Below are 21,373 nucleotides of genomic sequence, written 5' to 3' on the forward strand. Positions count from 1 at the left end.
TGATATTCTCTTTGAAAACTCGGCCTCTGATACTCAGTGTAGTATGCCCCTTTGAGGTTACTTGACATATGAAGCAGCTTTCAAAAGGAAAATAAATCCAATATTTAAAAAAAGCCGCAAACAGAAGTGAAAAATACTCACAGTGTGCATAAAGGAGAAGAGAATCTTCAAAAAATTGTGCACCCAACCATGCATTTTCTTGGTGTTTTACTGTTGCAAGCTGATGCCGAGAATAAGCGATTTCTGATATCTTGGTTCTATTGAAATTGACTGTTATTCTTTTGTCGACAATGACTTAATTTAAAGATTCCACTCAATATTTTGTATTTTAGGCTCACCTTAAGGCATGATATTCAAGGCTTTATATTCGAGCAAAATGCTCCAGATTCTGACGATATTATTCATCTGTGTGAACTTATATAGTTGTGGAGAAGACAAGGATGTCTCCACGTTAGCCAATGACGAAAATGATGGTATTTGTAAGGATAATCATTGTGTTCGAGTGGCGGACTACATGAAAAAGGGTTTAAATGATGCCTACGATCCTTGTGAGAATTTTTATGAATATGCATGCGGTGGGTGGAAAAAATCGCACAAAATTCCTGAAAAAAAAGAAGAATACTCTGCTATTAATGAACTTTCAGACAACAACGATAAATTATTACGTCAGTTTTTAGAAGGCACTTACAAAGGTGAATTATGCGATAAAAAGCATCCCACAGATTCGCCAACTATTATGAAAGTGAAAGATTTTTATACCTCGTGTATGAATGAAGAGCTTATAGAAAAACGGGGCTCAAAACCAATTCGTGATTTTATAGATAAGTTAGGTGGTTGGGATGTGGATGATGACTTCGATGTAGACACGTGGGACTGGAAGAAGACTTTACAGAGAGTCCATGCGGAGTATCCGGCTGAAATCTTTTTCACAATTGATGTCGATGTGGATCCCAAAAATAAGAAGAAGAATATCATCACGGTAATAAGAAAACTCTTGATTTTAAACACGTTCCAGCGAGGGTGAAAATAAGCGGTGGGACTTCAAACTGCCATATTTTTTTGATACATAAATTCTTGCTTGCTTTTCTATCGCAGTTTTGAAATCAGATTACTGCGTTCTTTTTTTTAATGAACTATAACAATCTTGTACCCAGGGTCACTTGCAACACTTTTTGTTGATACAATTGTGAGCGCAATCAACAAAAAGCAAGCTAAAAGGGACTAAAGACGAGTTTGTTTGGAATTGCGAGACAGAAGTACCTTATCGGGGAAAACTTCGTCGGGGAAAATTTTCGTCGGGGAAAATTTTCGTCGGTAAAAAATTCGTCACTTGCTGGTAGTTGGTAAACGCATTAAAGCCGGGGAAAATTTTCGTTGGGGAAAATATTCGTCACTTGTCCAAAATTTCGTCACTTTTCCCCGACGAAGTTTTCCCCGAAAAGGTATTCGAAAGATGCCTCAAAGAGACGTTCTATGGGTGCACTTAAGGGCTCTGACCATAGTCGAAAAATTGATTTTAGCATTTGAACATAAAAGTTATGTTTTAGGTTCTTTAACACTTTTAACAAAGAATTGCCTTTATAGATTGCTTTTTAATCAAATCCCTTAAGATTAATTAAGAATTTAATTTCAAAAATGACGCTATGAACTTTAAAAATACGTTAATAATATGTTGCATTACCTTGTTTTATAGAAAATTCTAAGTTTTAATGGGTAATTAACCTTTTTGTTTCGAAGTTTTTTCAAACTGTCTGCAAAGAATTGAACTGTTTAAAATTTTTTCGGAAAGTTTTTCTAAATTAATGCATCAAAAGTTATGGCTGTTTTTCTATGAAAAATTGGGATAAAAAATTGGTCAAACAGCACTGTTTTCAAGATCTTGGGACAAACAAGCTTTTAGAAAGATTTTCCGAAAATTTATTTTTAGTTCGGTAAAAATTACACCATCTTCCGCAAAAAAAAATTCAAAATATTTTTTCTTCGCCGAAAATAAAGCTCTTCAAAGTTCAAATACTCTTCGTCGTACAAGTCAATTTTTTTCATTGCAATTCTTAAATTTTAAGACTCAAGGATAATTAGCCTAACAGAAAATGTATAACATGCCACAGTTTTGTATGCTACATCAAGTAAAAATTTCTATTTTGTACATGGCAAATATAAAAAATTCACTATGGTCAGAGGCCTTAAAGTGAATTTTTTCCATATACTTATTCATTGTCTATTTACGCTTTTGACTATATTTTCATCTACTTTCTTAGATCGATCAAGCTAAATTGTCGATGCCACAAATCGCATATTTCACTAACAAAGAGGTAAACAACAATCTTTCTTGTATTATAATGTGCTACCAAGATTTTCAAGTATGATTTTTGTGGTGAGATTATTCGAATGGTTCACTTGCTGCAAAGCTCTGGCTTCACCCAAGAAATCCAAAGGCTAAATGTAGGCTACATCGAATCTTCTTTTTAGGATTTGAAACCCCTCATTTTCTACGTAAGTTGTGCGGCCCGCATGGTTTTTCATACAAATGCTGGATTGGAAGTAGTATTAAACACCAAAATTGAAAAAAGTTAAACGCAAAAACAATCCGTCACCCTAAATGCGGCGCAAACTTTAAAATATAACTTTTTCTTGCATGGGAATATTAATGATTCAGCTCTAGCCCTAGGCTAAGCTGAAGCGGATATTGAGAAATTCGTTAAATTTACTTCGTTTTGTGTAAACAAATGTTAAAAGATACTTTAAGATGTTCCTAATCTTCGATAATTTCAGGCACTAGTGAAGCTAGTGGAATATTCCACGGAAATCGCGATGAAAACTTTGAAAGAAAAACCAGATGACGAAGTTGATAAGAAGAAAGAAGTTCACCAAAAAATGAAGGCTGTTTTTGAATTCGAAACAGCAATCTCTAAGGTATACCTACTACCTTCGGTTTCGAAAATATTCTGGGACCCCCTTCATATTTGTAGCTATCAAAAGCTAAATTGCTCTAAATAGCCTGGTTGTAATATACTATATTAACTTATCATAGGGCTCTTGGAGGTACAATTTCCAAGCTCCCTGGGATTTAGATCCCCCTTCTCCCGTTTATGATATTAAAAAAAATTCAGACCTTTTTTTATTCTGACCCCCTACTATTTGGGACAAGCTTGGTAACATTCAAATTCGGAATCGGCACCCTCAAATTGAGTAAGAAATATATCAAAAAGTTTGTTCACAGGCATTTTGAATTTTTTCTTTATTTTTGAAACTTTAGCAATCAGCTGACCATGGTCTATTACGTTTGTTTTACAACGATTCACAATTTCTGAGTGTAATGAATATGTATTTGAATTACAGTATATGGCCCCCAAAACGGAGACGGCCCCCAAAACGGAGGTTTTCATTAAAATGAAGATTCTGACTTGTAGATTTATCAGAATTAAACGATTTTTGTTTATTTTGAAAGAATGATGGTTATACTTAAAAATAAACATGTTTTTGGTGGTCTGAGACAGATTCAAAATAACATATTTGCGTCTAAAGGAAATATTTTAACACCAAAATTAGATAAAAATTGCATATAACTCACTCTAGCTCCTTGGATATTGAAAATAAGTTATGAAAACGGGGTATAGGAAACTTTCTACACCTAATGCCGTTCAGAAAATGCAAATACATCTGTGACTTTAGAGGCTGGGTAAAAGATATAGCATCTTGAAGGTCAACCAGTATTTTGGAGCCCTAGAATCAGCATTGACAAAACCGAAAATTCTAAATATGAGAAAAAGCAAATAATCTTGGAATTCTATTCCTATCACCTTGAGTTAATAGTTTATAACAAAAAATTAACATTATATATAAAAATTTTCGCTGAATCAGCAAAAACGGCAAATTCTGTCATTTTTTTGCAAAATATAGGAGAAAAATATCTTTAAAGCTTAAAATTTTCAGTTTTAGCTAAGCTTTTTTCTAAAATTTTCACAGCTTATTCCACACATGAATGGAACTATTTTCAAAAAAGATTTGTTTTCAAAAACTTGATTAAGACGTTGTTAAATCAAAATTGTCATTTTGAAAATTTCTAAATTTTCAGTTTGGACTTTGCAATACACGTTTTTTTTTTATAAGAACAAACTATATAAGAACATAAGGCTTCGAGGCCCAAATATTTAAGAACATTCTAAGAACATTCTAAGGCTTTGGGGACTTAAAAACATACATTTTCTTAAGAAATTACATCAAAATGCTAAAAAAATGCTGAAAATAGGAACATTTTAAGAACATTTTTAGGCTTCAAATCCAAAAAACTAAGAACATCCGAAGGCTTCAAAAATTTTTGACGTTCTTATAAAAAAAAAAACGTGTATCGAAAATCTTGAAATATTTCATAAAAATCATAAATTTTACAACCATCGGGTCGTAAATTTAAGGGAAAACACAAATGTGTTCATAGTTTTCCCCCCTATTACCACTGGGCTTAATAATTTGATTTTAACTACACCTCCGTTTTGGGGGCCCCAAACCTGCATTTTGACAAGCAGGGGTATACTGTAAAAATTTTATCAAATAAATTTATGCCCAAACCCCTCTAAATCATATTTCAAAACTATGGTCAAAATTTTGTATTCATATCTTAAAGATATCTCGAGAAATCGCTAAAATTTCAAACCTCCGTTTTGGGGGCCATTAGAAAAAAGCTACCTATCTTTAAGCGATTGAAAAATATTGTTGAAATTGAAAGTTTTGAAAAAGAACTTCCAGGAAATAAAGTAGAGATGTTAAAGGTTTTCATGCAGCAAAAGTTTTTGTAAAATCTCCTTTCCTCTAGATTTGAGAGAAATTTCAAATTTGATCGCCGTTTTGGGGGCCACATACTGTAGAGAGTAATGATTCCTTCTTTGTTTCGAGATAGAGAACCGTGCTTCTTTCTTCTTTTTTACACCATAATGGCGCCGCAAGGGTGGAATCGAACCACTACGACTTTCATCGTCTACAGGTTTGAAGCCTGCACTCCAGACCACTGAAGCTCATTGCGGCGATATGAAGCAAGAGTTTTGTTTGCTAGCAATCTGAACAGTTTTATCTCGATAGTTACTTGTGGTTCATTTACGCATGTTCTTTTTAAGATAAAGAGATTAAAAAAACGATTAACACAATTAACACCTCTAAAAAAGCGTCTCGTAATTAGGGTTATTAGTCGGCTGATAAGTAAGAAGAAGACTTTTGTTTTCAGCTGCGTTGTAAAAGCAATCAGACTTTTAAAACTTGATAACCAAAGCATTTTCGCATTTTCGCACAAGAATATATTGCCCCCCCCCATATCGAACATAAAGAATATCAATTTTCTTCTTTCTTTTAGATTTTCATTCCAAAGTCAGCCAAAAGATTCACAAGAGTTACTTTGGAGAAACTCAATGAAGCAACAAAAGTTACACAAGTATATTTAAACTCAGAGTTAAAACTCTACTTTCCAACTGTAGTTTGACGCGCTTAAAAATTATTTGTGGTGTTTAAAATTTCGCAGAAAAATCCCATTTTATCTCAAATATTTTGTCCATGTAGCTTCCAATCAACGTCATACTTATCTTTTTAAGTTCAACTGGACGGAGCACATTACAACAATATTTAAAGATTATGACATTGAAATATCAAAAGATACACATGTTGTCGTTCTGTCAAGTGACTCGTATATTGAAGAAATGATCAATCTAATCAAAGCCACACCCAAAAAGTATGTAAACTTAATATAGTGGGTGTAGCACTATTGAAAATACAGTTGACGCTCTCTAATTCGATATTCAAGGAGAATTGGATTTTCATCGAATAAGGAAGCTTATCGAATAAAGGAGCGTCTTTTATGAGAGTTTCTTGTTAACGGGGACTTTAAATTTCATCGAATAAAGGAGCCTATCGATTGACTTTTTACAGGGGCAAGGGTAAAGTTCCGATTTCAAAGGCCTTATCTTGGGCAGCACATACGGTCGTTTTCAAATCGAGTATTATCTACAAGAGAAATGATATTACAATCCAAAGTATCAAAGACCCCATCTTGTAGAACCCTCATGTTGATAGAAAAATTTACCTATTGAGTGCCACCCACTCAACGGCAAGGAGAGACTATTTGATGGGTAGGGAATCAAATCTAGATTGTTAAGCTTAAAAAAAACCTTGCTTGCGAACCCCCCCCCCCCCCCGTTTCGCCGGCCCTGATAAGTTGTCCCAATTAGGTTTATAAATTGATCCCCGATGAGGAAAGTAATTTTATAGAATCACTGATACAGGGGTGGTATATTTCCAAAGTGTGATAGTAACACGTCTGTGGACCTTGTCCTTTTATAACACTGACCCACTAAACCACTTATATCCTCCATTTCACTTAAGCGTATTGAGCAATTACATTATGTGGAAGATGGTCAAAGATATGGTGGCTTTCTTGAACAAAGATTTTACAGACCGGAATAATGTGTTCCGAAAGGAGCTCACTGGTGTACCACACAAAAAATCAAGAAAAGAAATGTGTTTTAAATATACTGATGAGATCCTTGGGCCACTTGTTGGAGCACTTTTCATTCGATATGCGTTTTGTTTGGCTGATAAACAAGAGGTTGAAGAAATGATGGAATTGATTATCGACGAGTTTATTCAAAATGTTGATGATGTGAATTGGATTAGTGAACATACCAAAAACGCTATCATAAAAAAGGTAGACATAGAAATAAAATAAGTATATATTCCTAAGTTTTGAGCTAATGTTTGTTAATTTTATGATGATTTCAGTTTTGATTTGATTTTGAGTCTTGACAATCTCTTACCTAGAGCCACTTTACACCATTTTCTGATTTTACTGATGGACATGATATAATCAAATTTGGTGAGCACTATTAGAATTATCAAAAAGCGAGCTAAGGGACTAGGTATGATTTTGGAGTCTTGTAAATAGACCCGATATCAGCACTATATTACGGTTTGACTAAGACTGCGATATCAAAATAAAAAACTTTTTCAATTGACGATCTATACCTAAAATTTATTGGTTCATTTCCAAACAAGAGTCTGATGTAGGAGAATAAAACATTGTGATTCTTTCCTTAGTTTGCTAACCACTTCTCACGATATTCCATTCTTCATTTTCTTATTTTAAGGCCAAAGCAGTAGTGATGAAGGTTGGATATCCAAATTATCTCTTCGATGAAACAGTCTTTTCGCAAAGATATAAAGAAGTAAGTAAAGCCTGCTACAAAATCTGCCGTTATTATCGAACCCAATTGAAATCAGGAATTATTCTTTTGATAAAAATCTTCTTTAAACAGTATTCCTAGATTAAGATTCAAAGCAAATCTAAATTTAACATGTAATAGGCACCTCAGGCAAAAAAGTTCTCGTAAATGTCTTGACTGTTGCAGAGGCAATTTTCTTTCCGTACATGGACGGGAGTATCATCGACAGTCGGGAGTATCTCATCTTGACGGTCAGGAGTATCATCGGTGGGAGTATCTTAAACTTATCTTAAACCTTGAAATATCGACCCGACCGGGGTTCGAACCCACCAAATGAAAGAGTTTCTTATCAGAAGCCCAGCGCGCTATCCAAACAAAGATGGGATACTCCCGACCGTCGATGATACTCCTGTCCATGTACGGAAAAAAAATCTGCGTTGCAGAGGGATAAGTGCCAAACGGTAAAAAATGCTCTAAAAGTGACATTCTTAGGTTCGGTTGCCGAATTCCATTATGGTGATATTCTTTGAATACCCTTAATTTTCTACCTAATTTTATCATGAATATCCTTATAGTATGCATTATTCTTGTAGAAAAGTGTATAACACCCCTGTCTTACAGCCCCGGTGGAACATTTTCCCACAGTGAGAATACAAAATTATATCGAAATCCCATTGGGGATAGAAGTTTTCTTGTTCCAAACTTAAAAAATCCAGTGGGGATGGTTTTGGAATGCACTTTTTTAGATTGAATTTTGAATGGGGATAAAAATTTTGGCCATATTTTCTAGTGGGTGTGGGATCCCAGTGCGCAGTGGGTCTGTTACACAGGGGTGTTGTATATAATAATACCATCATCCAAGGATACAGATACTAAGATCAAACCCATATAAACAAACATACTAAAGATCTCTTGAATTCCTTATATATTTTACCCCACAGATTGAAATCCACGACAATAAATTCTTCGAGAACGTAGTCAGTATCGATCGTTTTTCAAATCATCGCACATTCAAGAAAATCACTCTAGATGTCGATCCGCATCAGTAAGTATATGTTTAAAATATATTGTTGGGTTGTGGAAAATCATCAATTGGTAGATCTGAAAACTAACGTATGTGCGGACAAAAATAAGGGTCTCAAAAAATTAGACCATATAGTTACAGCATAGTATAAGAAAGCCGCGGCTGGAATGAGTACAGCTGAATTTCTGTTGTTCTATCTATGTCGTAAGAACAAATTTTTTCATGGTCTCTTGATAATTCACGCATTCATAACATCAAAGTAAAAGAAAAGACTCTTGGTTTAAAAGTACTAGAACGTCAGAATGTCAGTGCTTTAAGAACTTGAAGAAAATTGAGTGCCTTGAAATGCCTTCCTGATTATTCTGAAAAATTATTACTGGTATTAGTAAATAAATATTCAAGCTGCATTCTGTGAAAATTCCATTCGAAAAACAACAGTATTGAGGTGACAGAAAGCATTCAAAGTTTAGCATTTGAGAATTAGTTCTTTTAATAAAATGTGTGTTATTTGGTCCTAAATTTATAAAGATTTATTTGGAATTTATAAAAATATACTTCAAATAAGGTAAAGAGAGAGGATAGTGAGAAAAATTTGAGACTTGAAAAGTAGTTGTTCTTCAATTGAATATTATGAACACTTTTAAGGTTAAGGATTTTGTTACCTTCGACTTAGTTCTTATAAACCACGGAGACACAGATAGAACATCCATTTACGACAAAAACAATAGCGTCATCATTCCAGCCGCGGCTTTCTTATTCTATGGTTACAGTGAAGGAGAAATTTTAGCCAAATTTGAGTAAATTTGGTTGAAAACCTACCCTCACGGTACATTTTTCGTAAGTTTTATATCAACTTTAAGACAAAAAAAGATCAGATTCTCCAAAATATATCTTCTCAGCTTAAAATACTCAATGGCTAATGTGGATGTAGAAAATTCTAACAATCGTGGAGGGTTTCCTAACCCTTACATATTAAAAATATATATTTTGCTGAATCTGATTTGTCTCCATAAATGGTGCTCTAACTGTATATATTTGAAGAAATTCGGAGAATTTCTGTCCAATTATATTCACTCAGGAGATTTGGGTGGCAGAGCAGCATATGCATTTCGTCCTTATTAGGACTCGCCAGCCCTGCATACTGCACCCAGGCTAGGCAGATATATGTAAAGATAGAATCTGCTAGAGCTTAACATGAGGACATTTACTCTCCATCTTTGATAGTTAGGTGATAGTTATGTGATTGAGACATTTCATTGTGCGTCGCCACAGGTCAAATTTCAGAGAAAGTTAAACTGAGGTTTTCGGAAGACGGAAAGTGATAGTAAATGATTCAACTTTTTATGTCTGTTAAATTTAAGCTTTATAAGAACAAGAATTATCAAATTAGCTCTGCTTATAATCCCATTAAAAGAGCAATTAAAGGGCAATTGAATTTTGAATAATTTCTGTTAATTTTCGAGATAAAATTTTTCATATGCTTGTCCATTGCATTGTGTTAAGAATATGGACATTATATCTTCCTTTGATAAAGAATATTCTTCTAATAAATGTAAAATGAAACCACAAGTAGTTATTGACACAAATGTGTTCAGGTTGTTAGCTAACGAAATCCTCTTCATTATCGCCGCAATGAGCTTCAGTGGTCTGGAGTGCAGGCTCCAAACCTGTAGACGATGAAAGTCGTAGTGGTTCGATTCCACCCTTGCGGCGCCATTATGGTGTGAAAAATAAAATAGAAAAGGAGTATTCTGTAAATCGATGTGTATAGCTTCTGTACATCGACAAGATCCAATATAAGACTCAATAGGGTGATAGCGGTGAGATAACAAGGGACTGTTATGCGCCGTTTTGTAATTTTTGCGCACTTGTGCAATTTCTACGTTCTTTAGTAATTTTGCGCAGTTTTGAAATTTTTTTCTGCGCAGTTTTGAAATTTCAAAAAGTGCAGTTTTGTAATTTTTTTGCGCAGTTTTGTAATTTTACCGTTCATTTAGTACCCTGAGTATCAGAGGTTAAGTTTTCAAAGAAAATAGTAACCTCTGAAGACAAATAATAGAAATTTCATCGCTCATGTGTCAATCTAATCACATGTAGAAAAAATCAAAGATGAAGAGCAAATATTACCATATCAATGTCTAGCAGACTGTATCAGTATGCAGTTTACTATTTACGAATTCCCCAGAAACCTCCAAGTGTAGTTGAAATGAGTTTATTTCGAAAGAAATCTTTTACATGATCCCCAAATGTATAACAGTAATTACTAAACTTTTAATTATGGAAATGTCACTTTAATTGAATCGAAATAATAGACAGACTTTATGTTATGATTCTCTATCACTGACTCTTTTTACAAAGCATTGATGACTTTTTGTAAGTTGTGTTTTCAACGACGGGAATAAAAATATCGACTATGACGCTCATCCAAGATCTTGGATGGTCGTCATGGTTACTTTTGTCTTCACTGATTGCGCGATGAATAGAATCTCGATTCGTCGGCACAGCGTAAATATATGATTTTGAGCTGTGCTTTTCACGTTATTCATTTAGCTTTTTAGTAAGCCTCGTTCTAAGCTTTGTTAGTTCATTGAATAGTTACGCTGAAAAATGAAATGTCGAGTTATTCTCTTGAAAAATGAAATGTTGAAACTGACTGACGCAGAATTCTCGTAATTATGAGTTAATCTAACCAGTGATGTTTTTAGTACTGTATGGCTGTATGAGAGTCACAGTTTACTTTTCACTGCAATTTTAACTCGTGTGCGTTTGATCACGTGGTATATCTTGAGAGTGTGATAAATTAAATCTTAACCATGCACATTTCGCGCAAACTTTATGAAAAAGATTGTTAGAATGTTGACAATACCGCTGTACGCGTTTTTTATAAGAACAGTTTTAAGCCTAAAAATGTTCTTAACGTTTTCTTATTTTTATCATTTTTTGAGCGTCTTTGACCCTTTTCCTAAGAAATCGGATGTTTTAGAGTCCGCAAAGCCTTAAAATATTCTTAACTTGTTCTTAACATTTCGGCCATCGAAGCCTTATATTCTTATATTGTTTGTTCTTATAAAAAATCGTGTATCTTCACTTTATTCTTTCTTTTCTTTAGATGGGTGAGTGTTCCACACATGGCGAACGCTTTTTATGTGGTGACCAAGAATGAGATTGTGATTCCTGCTGGTATTCTTCAACCACCCTTCTTCTACGCTAAACCTCTTCCAAGGTCAGTGCCCTTCTCAAAACTTCAAACTTATTTTAAAAGCTAAAGTCTTCCAAGTGCTTTCTCAGGAATGATTTCTCGTGGAGCACTCAATATTTTTTTCTTGCCGAGATTTCACTGGAAATTTCCCCGGGGTGATGTACTTAAAGGCAAATGAAGAGTGACGATACGGGTATGTGCCGCCCTTAAGGGTATCTTTTTGGAACCTGGTAGTTCCTGTAAAGGCTGGAAAAATCAATCCCGCTAAGGGTTCTTCTTGTCACACCCGAAGTCATGTGATAATTAGTACTTGTGTACTACATTTTATTTACCCATTTACTACGAGTATACCCGTAGTGTTAACGACGTCTTAAAAGGTTTTTATGAGCTCTTACGGGTGTTTTTCATCACAAGATATGACTTGGAGTCAATTTAAAATAGTTTTGGGGTTTTTTCAAATTTTCATGAAAGTCATGTTAAAATCCTCCAACTTTAGGTTTCAAGCATAGTTTTTGCAAAATAGATTTCATGAGATATTTTCGAACATTATTCGGAAGGTGTCAAAAAAGCCAAGTTAAATTCTTAAGCCGACGTGCAAAAAAGTCTTTTTAAGCTGATTCTAATCAATTTTTGTATCCCTTTTTTTTCTCATAGATCGATAAGTTATGGCGCTATTGGCCATGTTCTTGGACACGAATTGACTCACGGTTTCGATACTCTAGGTAACAAAATCTTTATTTTACAAGATGGATTCGTGCTCCAAAATAATATCTGATCCTGTGTTGTAGTCCATGTCACCTATTTAGTCTCTTTAGTCCTTTGGATCAGCCGTGCTCTGGCAAAAAAAGTTCTCATTGATCAAACTAAAAAGTTTAAACCCAAAACACTTTTTTATTTCGATTTCTTAGGTCGAAAATTCAATAAAAACGGAGAACTTATTGCCAAACGTTCACTTCAACCGTTGATGCGAGCAACAGTGTTGGCAAAAAACAAGGATGACCAGTGGAGTAAGGAGTCCATCGCCAGGTTTTCAAGTCGCACAAATAGTCTCAAAGAACAATTCAACAAATACAGAATCACCGATGAACATTCAGATAAAAACGTAAGCTAACTTTGTAAATTTTTAGTAAAAGATTAGAGTCTCTCGGGAGGGGACCGACGACATCAAGGACCTTTTCACGGACTAAAAAGCAAAATACACTGTCAGGTATTAACTTTTTTCCGTAATCTGTTATTTTAGTCCCTTCAGATCGATGGCGAAAATACACTTGGAGAAAATATTGCCGATGCAGGAGGTGTCAAAATGGCTTACAAAGTGAGACATTGTTTCTATCTCGCCATTGAACGCCCCCAAAGGCGACCGCCCTAATGAAAGGATTAGCTTAAAATAAATTTCAACGCCCATTTAGTATGTCCATCCGTATGTTTCAGACTTTTGAGCTATTCTAAAAGATTCTAAATTCGATTGATTCTTAAGATCGATTTGAAGCTAAAGAAGGTGGATGGCGCACTATCTGATTGTTAGAGAACGCTTTATTCTCTCCCAAACTCTTTACAAACTTTCAAAAACTAAACTGAATACTATACTTGAACATTTCAGGCATACCGTAATTGGGTGAAGGATAATGGTGAAGAATATGTTCTTCCCAAACTCAACAAAACAAGTGACGAACTCTTTTTCATTGGTTATGCACAGGTTAATGATTGGTTCTTTCTTCTCCTTGTCGCTTCAATCAGTCAATACACAGGTTGCAAAATTATATCAATACACCTTTTCGATTGTAGCCGTCAATTGCCGCGCGAGTATTTTTTACCACCCTAAAACCGTCCCAGTCTTTTTTTCGCACCGAAAGACAATAGAAAAAAGTGTAAAAAAGGATTGGATCGAGTTTAGGGTGGTAAAAAAATGCCCGCGCGGCAATTGGCAGCTACGGTCGAAAAGGTGTATGCAGTCAAAACATACTCGAGAAAGTTCACGTGATTTCATTCCCATGTTACTTGCTAAACAAATTAAAGCTGATAACTTTATTAGTGACAATAATTTCGAACCAATCAGAAATAAATGTCCTGTAGCAAGTACATAAAAATTTCGAGTAAAAGCGTAATTTTTCTTCAGACTTTAATTTTGCAACCTGTGTAAATATTTTATGATTCTTACCACAACTTAACCAATCTCCACCAAAGCACCAATAACTACCTTAAGGTAAGAAATTTTCGCGAGAAGAAATTTTCGCGGAATTTAATTTCGCGAATCAGAGTTTCAAAATGGCAAATTTCGCGGAATTTAATTTCGCGAATGAGCCGATTTCAAAAGTTTCACGGAATTTAATTTCGCGGTTGAGGGAATTATTTGTCTACGAAAAGCCCTATTGTGGCCTAAAAAGACCAATTTTAGGGGTGATTTTTTTAATTGTGAGAATATTTGTGTTTCGCGGAATTTAATTTCGTGGTTTAACCATTTTGGTATGTTTCGCGGAATTTAATTTCGCGAATTATGCCCAAATTCGCGAAATTAAATTCCGCGAAAATTTCTTCCGCGAAAATTTCTTCTCGCGAAAATTTCTTCCCTTAAGGTAGCTTAAACATGAACAATTGCTTTCACATACTGAACACTATTTCGATCAGTCAATACTAAAAAAATCAATAAGAAACGGAAAGTTCGATAGAAAAACCATTTACGCTTAACGACATCCTTCCGTGAAAGTCATACGTAGACACGTATCTTTTTACGTCATTTATTGAGACGTTTTTTCACTCAAATTTGATTAGATTAAAATTCAGACAGTGATTCTCGTAATTGAAAGAACACTACGTATTCTTATAATAAAACCTTGTTGAAACCAATAGTATTCCAGCGTCTATCTTGGCCTAGCAGTAGCTTTTCACCCACAAAGGTATTAGTGGTCATAACGGTTTCCTTCCATAGCGAATTGTACAAAGCACCACTGGACAAAGAGATTGACTGGAAAACTTCATAATGCTTGATAATCATTTTTGTTGCGAAAGGATATTATCAAATTATGTATGTTTTCGTTTTCTTCTACAGAAAGAATGTCATTTATCAACAATGAAAGCTTTGACTGATGCAATCAAAGATGATGTCCATGCTCCTTCCATGTTCAGGTAGGTTGAGAGGACTGAGGAAGAATAGGGTTTGCCCAAATACAGACCAATACTCAGTGGATATATTTTATTTGGGCTCAATTTAAACAAATTCCTTGATACTTTTTTCTTTATGAATGGTTAAAGAAAAATACCAGACTCGATTTTTGAAGAGAGATTGAAAATTCAACATCTAACATATCAAAAGATAGAAAGTTGTAGTAAAATTTGCTCCTTTTTCTTCTAAATAAATTTGAGTTTATCTAAATAAGTTTTCTTTCCATTACAGGATTACCGGGACGATGAGCAATTCGGTAGAGTTTGCAAAAGCTTTCAAATGCTCTGCTACTAGTACAATGAACCCTCAGAATAAGACTTCCATCTGGTAGTTGATATATACACCAGCGTACACCAGTATCTACCAAAGAACCATTTAGCTTGACTAAAATGAAGCTGCTGGAATACTAGTTCGCATCAAGATATGCACTCTTAAGGGGTAGTATTCTAATTTTCTGACTATAGTTGAAACTTGTTAAAAAAGTTTACAAAGGCTTGGAATCGATTCGTTGGGATGAATAGTCATTCATATCATTCAAAATAAAAGGTAGGCAAGATAAAATAGGAAAGGAGACACGAAGATACCTTAAAAACCGAGTGGTTTACCATGTTAGACGTTTTTGTTTTTTGATTTACAATCTTTGAAATCAAGGCACAGGAGGATAACAAACTATAACATCGTTCATCTGAACTCAGCACTGAATCAAAAGTTGGTTTGAATTCTAAGAATCTAGAATAAGAATATAAATCCTCCTTTTTTAGATCATCCTAGAATATTTATAGTAATAGCAATTTTCCGTTTTTTATTAGTATATAATTTTAGTAAATAGTCTTGTATTTTATTATGCAGAAATAAATATTAAATTTTGTACAAAAAAACTGAATTTTCCGTCTGGAGTCGACAAATTGACAAGTATCAAGCATCGTAAAATATTTTGCGTTTTTCAAATCTTTTCACAACGCTTATTCTTCATAGTGCCAGTTTTTGAATTTATGTTTGATGTTTTGTGGGATATCTGGTCCTGAATTTATCTCGAAAGTTTCATCAAAGTCATCGAAATTACTGGTGTCACTATTGAAGGCCAATTTTGGAATAATTGGTGGCTGAAAAAAAAAACAAGAAGAATGATTCCAAAGAAAATGTAAGTAATTTTGTTCAAAAGCCAAAACAAAATCAACAACTATATGATTTTATTTTAGCCTAAGCCTATATCTTTTCCTGGACACGTTAATATATCAAATATGTAACATGGGAAAGAACTTCTTTCGTAGTCTTAAAATAATATATTTTTATCGATCGTCCAAATTTTCAGCCTTTTTTATGATGTCTGAATATAGCCATTTGCTAGATTTTAAACCCTTATATAAAAACTTATTATAGTGATCAATAGACATTCAGCGCTTACCTTTGTCCGTCTGTTTTCTACATCTTTCCAGATGACGTCATCAAACCATGGATGATTTTTGACTTCTTCTGCACCTTCCTGTAAGTAAAGAAAGTAAAGAACATCAATGTCTTGCTTCCAAAGCATCCCTGTCTTGCTTCCAAAGAAGTCTTATTCTTAGAATATAATATATAGTATATATTCAAGAGGTCATTTTTGGAAGGTCAAATTTCCCTGGATTTTTACCTATTTTGAAGATATCCCCAAAAGGTTTTGCGATTAATTTCACTGACCCCTTTCCTGCATTTATCATCTTTTTCTTTGTTTCTTTTCACACCATTGACAACATTAAGATCTTTATTTAATCCCAGCTTACTGAAAGATTTGCTCACTGAGACAGGGGTGTGGTAATATTGCTATTTATTGCTACTTAAAGAATTTAGATACATACCAATCCTTTACGTTGACCAAGTCGCTCACTTCTTTCCACCACTAGTTGCTTGATGAAGTCTCTAAACAAATTCAAAGTGTTTTGTGTTCATAACAACTTCCAAATCTAACAAATACTACTGCTTGTTCATTTTGAGGCTTGTCAGGTCCATAATTTGATAAAATTTTCAGGCCTATATCACTCCGCGTCGCATACGTCAAATTTTCTTTTAGCTTGAATTTATAAGGGTTTAAATCTCACAGTACATTTGAACGGTTAATAAACCATGAAAGTTATTGCGTTTTTTGATATTGCAAGTATCTATATGTAAGGGAAGTTAACGCAAAGGACGCTGTACGCACTAATAACTTTCAAGGAGTATTTTTCGCTTTTTAATTCCTATTTACGAACAAACTGGGTTGGGTATTTTAAATCAAGATTTTCTGTTAAATTTAAAGAATATATATATTTATACTGTTCAGTGGTGTTCTTGAGAAACAAAGGCCAGTTGATGACTCCTGATAAGATCTTTTGAAACAACACGAATGAATTGGAATCAACAAAGGGTGCCTCCCTGCAAAAAAAATATGATTATGTTATGTTCAGCAAACTTTCCTTTCAATAGGAATCAGTCCTATTCTAAAAAATTGAATTCGAAAGGAGATCTCAGATCTACACTAGTGGAAGGTGATATAATAAGATCTTTGAATCCAAACAGCAGTTATTGTTACACGCCTTTTTATTAGAATATCCATAATTTTTGAAGCTTTCAGATGTTCTTAACTTTTCGGGTTTTAAGCGTAAAAATGTTCTTAACATGTTCTTATTTTCACCAATTTTTGAGTTTTTTTGTCCAAGAAATAAAAAATGGGTCTTTTAGAGTCCAGAAGGCCCTAAAATCTAAAATGTTCTCAACTTGTTTTAAGGAGCCTTGTGTTCTTATATAGTTTGTTCTTATAAAAATGTACCCAGTTTACTTACCCAGCCAACATTTCGAATGTAAGAACACCAAGGGCCCACCAATCACAAGACACATCGTACCCTTTCCCAAGCACTGCTTCTGGTGACAGATATTCTGGTGTACCGCATAACGTCCACGTGCTAATAAAGAAGAAGAAGAACTTTCATTTCTACTTGTAGAAAATAGCTTAATCAAGATTTAGGTCCTTATCTCAGGCAAGTTACCTCATGATAAGATAAAGAGACGATAGGTACATCCCCTTCTTAAAGACCCACTGGAAAAATTGTCGAAAATATTGTCTCCAGTGGAAAATTATACTCTAATTTTTGTACCCACTGAAAATAAATCAGATGAGCAAATCCCCACAGCAAAGTATTGTACTATCTTTTCACTCATTTTTTGGCTAGAAAACAATTGAATTCAAATCCCCAGCCATTAGAAACATGGGACTATCAATCCCCATCGAGTTTGAGACCGTTATTTTTACTGGCTGATAAAATCTCATCGAGTCTGTGAGAAGAGGGTGTATAGATACTATCTTGGTGGCTCGGTTCTTGCTGAACCAGTGCGTTAAAATCGGAGCAGTGTAAAAGAGCTTACAAGGCACTTCACATAGAACTCGATACAATAATCATTGATCAGCAGGTTGTTCAATGAAGAATATGTAAGACCCTCATATTTTCTGCATCACAAAACACAATAGAGCTTGTTTTTAATAGAACGAGATAGATAACGATATCACAACTTTAATCAGATCTGTGAAATATAGTACACTTACATATCTTCAACAACTTTAGCAAAACCAAAATCTGTGAATTTCAAATGTCCTTCATGGTCAAGGAGTAGATTCTCAGGTTTCAGATCTCGGTAAGCAATACTCATTTCGTGCAAGTAACCAAGTACGCTTATTATCTCACTAATGTAAAACTTGGTATCTTCAGGTGTGAAACGTCCTTTATTACGGAGATAAGTGAACAATTCACCACCGGCCACGTATTCGAATAACATGTATAAACACTTGTCGTCACGAGCTGTAAAATGACTGAAAAAAGAAGAAAAACGTATGGAGTGATTTGAAACAAAAAAGTCGCGTCTTCATATGTTCCAGACTCAATCTCTGCCTTACCATCTCGACAAGCAAGAGTCGTTTATAATACGTTTTATAGATATGAAATAACTATCGAGGGGCGGATAATTTGTATAATAATGCCCTTCAGTTTTCTTTACCAAAAATCTCTTCTCTCTTAAATTTCAACTAGTGCTAAATTTTTAAAAATACTCTTGTCTTATTGACGCGATAAGATACAGTCTAAAAAATTTAAAGCACAAAATGCGTGAGCCGCGTGGTTTTCACACAAACGCCATATCGAAAGATCCATAGCTAGATTTATTTTTTTAAATATGCCGGGCGAGAACAAAGAAAGCGCTGGTTTCAATCCGTTATGTATTCCAAATACAGGGCAAACTTTAGGGCTTTACTGTTTCGTGCTTGAGAAAGGGTTGAAGATTCATCTCTAGGCAAATTAGGGATTTAGACTACTCAAGTAAAACATACAAAGGTAATGCCAACTCACCATTGCACGATGAATGGGTGGTTCACAAGCTCCAATATCTTTTTTTCGCTATTCACATGCTCTATTTGATCAAGACGTATGATATCTTGTATTTTCATCACTTTCATCGCATAAGGTTTTTCAGTTGTTTTCTCTCCTTCTCGTTGTTGTTGTGAACGATCTTCAACAAGAAAAACGCGACCAAATGTTCCAGTTCCTAAGATGATAGTTATTTATAAGACATTATAATTTCAGGTCGATCAGGGTTGAATACTTTCTCGAGATCTAATTTAACAGTAAAATTGGACTTTCAAAACCAAAAATAAGAACTGTTGAAGAAAGGGGCATGCAAGAAAACACTTCTGTCTCAATAACACGGTACTGGGTTGGCTAATTAAAAATATGAATATGAATATTACCGGCCTTGAATTTGAGACTGACTGGGGGAGAAGTTTTAACTTGATTTTTTCACCGGGGTAGAGAAAGACTTTTCGTTACAAAAAGCATTTGAGTGTCTGGTTTATGATTCACTAGCATGTTTTTATTTTGACTGGCTTACCCTAATCAATGCGATTTTGACTGGGGTTGAGATTTTCACCTGGTCACTAGGGTACAGGGGTGAAGAAAAAAAGAAAACAAAACTTAGGGTGAGGAAAGTAGAATTTAGCATATACGTACCTACAGTTACCAATATTTCCAAGTCTTTGAGATGAAAATGTTTCGTCACTGGGGTAAGCTGACCTTCAGTTGATTTTGGATGACATGAAGTGTCATTGTTTTCACAAATAGAAGAATCATCGGTGCTGCCAAGAGAAATTCCTATTGAAGATGAATCTTTAATTTCCTTGCAATTTTCGTTTGCAGTTATTTTCATTGAACCAATCTTTGTTTGCTCAACTTTTTCCTCATCATCCAATAAACCGGGAGATAGATCACCAGTTTTGCTATCATTCACTAATAAAGCATTGCTACTTCGCTTATATTTGACTTTTTCTTTTACTTTCATCTCAATTATCTGCTCTATTTGACCACTTTCAATCTTGTCTTCATTTTCATGTTCGTTTAGGTTTTCATTGACCCGAGAATCGCTCATATCGTCGTTCGAACCTTCATTGGTAGGAAACTCTGGTGAAAGTTTTTTATCGTCTTGACTTTGTGTATGTGTTGAATTTTCTTGTTCAGAGTCACTTTCTGAAGAATTTTGTATTGTTCTAAGATGGGGACCGATATCAAACAGCTTGACCCGCTCTATAGCTGGGCTGTTGAATTTCTTCAAAACAATGGGGCTTGCTTTACGAATATTCTTGTAATTGAGTTCCACCGACATCTTTCGTTGAGGTAGCGAGTATTTACGAGGATAGTCGTTTCGCCGACGACCTTCGTCGTTGCCCCGACCAACTGCAACGACACTATGTTGTCGATGGAAACGGTTTTCTTTTAAACATCTTTGGAGTTGTGGACTTGAAGTAAAACTACTGTTCAAAACTATGGTTTTCGTTGTTGTGCTTATCTTCCGGAAGTTTGGGACCGACTGTACTGGAGTGAGATTGGTTTCCAGTCCCTGCTCCTGACGATTGGCTGTCGATGATAGCTTCCTATTTATCATTTTGTCAACATTTTTAACAGCCTTACTTCCATTTAGCTTCAGTTGTAAATTCGTTAACAAGTTTCTACCGTTCAGTTTCTCAAGCCTTTCTTTTTCCCCATTCTCACATTTACACTCTTGTATATGGTTTTTTAGACCACGTGCTGAAATGTGATTGGAGGGTTCGTCGCTACTTGAACTACCATTTTCAATTCCATTGCAACGTGTATTTTGAGGACCAGAATTCGTTGTCAAGTCATATTTTCTTATTACTTCATTTTTATCGTTAGAAGATTTCTTTTTATTCTTACGATTCAAAAGCTTACGATCGAGAGAGTAAAAGTTCTTATTTGAAGGATTTTCGATTGGTCTTTTTGCTGGCTCCGAAAACTGTCTTTCATAATTATTATTATTCTCACCGTGTTTTTCGGTACCGTCACTTTTCTTGTTCCGTTTACTGAACCCGAAGAAGGAAGAAAGAGATCTTGAAGATTGCTTTTCTTTAGTTGAGCTGCTTTTCGATTTACCAGGCATTTTTGTCGCATTCAAATTTTTATAATTTACCGCCCTGAAACAATTTTGCAGAAATTTATCATCCAAAGTAACAGAGATGACAGGATATGTTAAAACTAACAACCGAGGAAGGAAGCACCTGGTGGCATAAACTTTCTGACTTTTTCTAAATTTTCCTAACAACTGGAAAAATCGGAAAAAAATTGTTCTTGATTAAAAACATAATCTGAACCTGGCATAGTTTATGTTGTTAGGTTCAAAACTTAACTTCGACTAAAGATAAACAATTTTATGTCATTCTAAAATTATGATAAGATTGTTTTGAAAGGTTTTCACTAAATCTAATTTCATAAACTGATCATCAT

The 21,373-nt window shown here is 34.6% G+C and overlaps 2 protein-coding genes and 1 non-coding gene across 3 annotated transcripts; 1 reads left to right on the forward strand and 2 right to left on the reverse strand.

Annotated features, from left to right (window-relative positions):
* The first annotated feature begins 234 nt into the window (after window positions 1-234).
* On the forward strand, window positions 235-15,453 carry LOC136801359 (endothelin-converting enzyme 1-like). Its single transcript, XM_067058000.1, has 15 exons — window positions 235-979; window positions 2,259-2,312; window positions 2,773-2,913; window positions 5,342-5,419; window positions 5,577-5,713; window positions 6,364-6,685; window positions 7,125-7,202; window positions 8,141-8,244; window positions 11,333-11,446; window positions 12,077-12,144; window positions 12,331-12,524; window positions 12,663-12,737; window positions 13,023-13,118; window positions 14,469-14,545; window positions 14,814-15,453. The coding sequence occupies exons 1-15, from the start codon at window positions 347-349 to the stop codon at window positions 14,911-14,913; spliced, it is 2,271 nt and encodes a 756-aa protein (XP_066914101.1). The 5' UTR covers window positions 235-346; the 3' UTR covers window positions 14,914-15,453.
* Window positions 4,933-5,019, reverse strand: Trnastop-uca (transfer RNA opal suppressor (anticodon UCA)). The gene has a single exon. It is a non-coding gene; the product is annotated as a tRNA-Sec (tRNA).
* On the reverse strand, window positions 15,343-21,059 carry LOC136801349 (cAMP-dependent protein kinase catalytic subunit 3-like). The gene is made up of 8 exons (XM_067057991.1): window positions 19,589-21,059; window positions 18,932-19,127; window positions 18,136-18,399; window positions 17,378-17,497; window positions 16,872-16,970; window positions 16,418-16,478; window positions 15,988-16,065; window positions 15,343-15,685 (listed from the first exon to the last, which is right to left on the reverse strand). The coding sequence occupies exons 1-8, from the start codon at window positions 21,027-21,029 to the stop codon at window positions 15,545-15,547; spliced, it is 2,400 nt and encodes a 799-aa protein (XP_066914092.1). The 5' UTR covers window positions 21,030-21,059; the 3' UTR covers window positions 15,343-15,544.
* Between the last annotated feature and the right edge of the window lie 314 nt (window positions 21,060-21,373).

This window comes from Clytia hemisphaerica, unplaced genomic scaffold (assembly GCF_902728285.1).
Source record: "Clytia hemisphaerica strain Z4C2 unplaced genomic scaffold, Clytia hemisphaerica genome assembly, whole genome shotgun sequence".
NCBI lineage: Eukaryota > Metazoa > Cnidaria > Hydrozoa > Leptothecata > Clytiidae > Clytia > Clytia hemisphaerica.

Coding starts and splice junctions, on each gene's coding strand:
- LOC136801349 (XM_067057991.1), bottom strand. CDS start 21,029: ATGCCTGGTAAATCGAAAAGCAGCTCAACTAAAGAAAAGCAATCTTCA. Junction 16,971..17,377: donor ACATTCGAAATGTTGGCTGG/GTAAGTAAACTG, acceptor TTTTTTTTGCAG/GGAGGCACCCTTTGTTGATT. Junction 15,686..15,987: donor TAGAAAACAGACGGACAAAG/GTAAGCGCTGAA, acceptor TTTTTTTTTCAG/CCACCAATTATTCCAAAATT.
- LOC136801359 (XM_067058000.1), top strand. CDS start 347: ATGATATTCAAGGCTTTATATTCGAGCAAAATGCTCCAGATTCTGACG. Junction 5,714..6,363: donor ATCAAAGCCACACCCAAAAA/GTATGTAAACTT, acceptor ATTTCACTTAAG/CGTATTGAGCAATTACATTA. Junction 12,525..12,662: donor ATGAACATTCAGATAAAAAC/GTAAGCTAACTT, acceptor CTGTTATTTTAG/TCCCTTCAGATCGATGGCGA.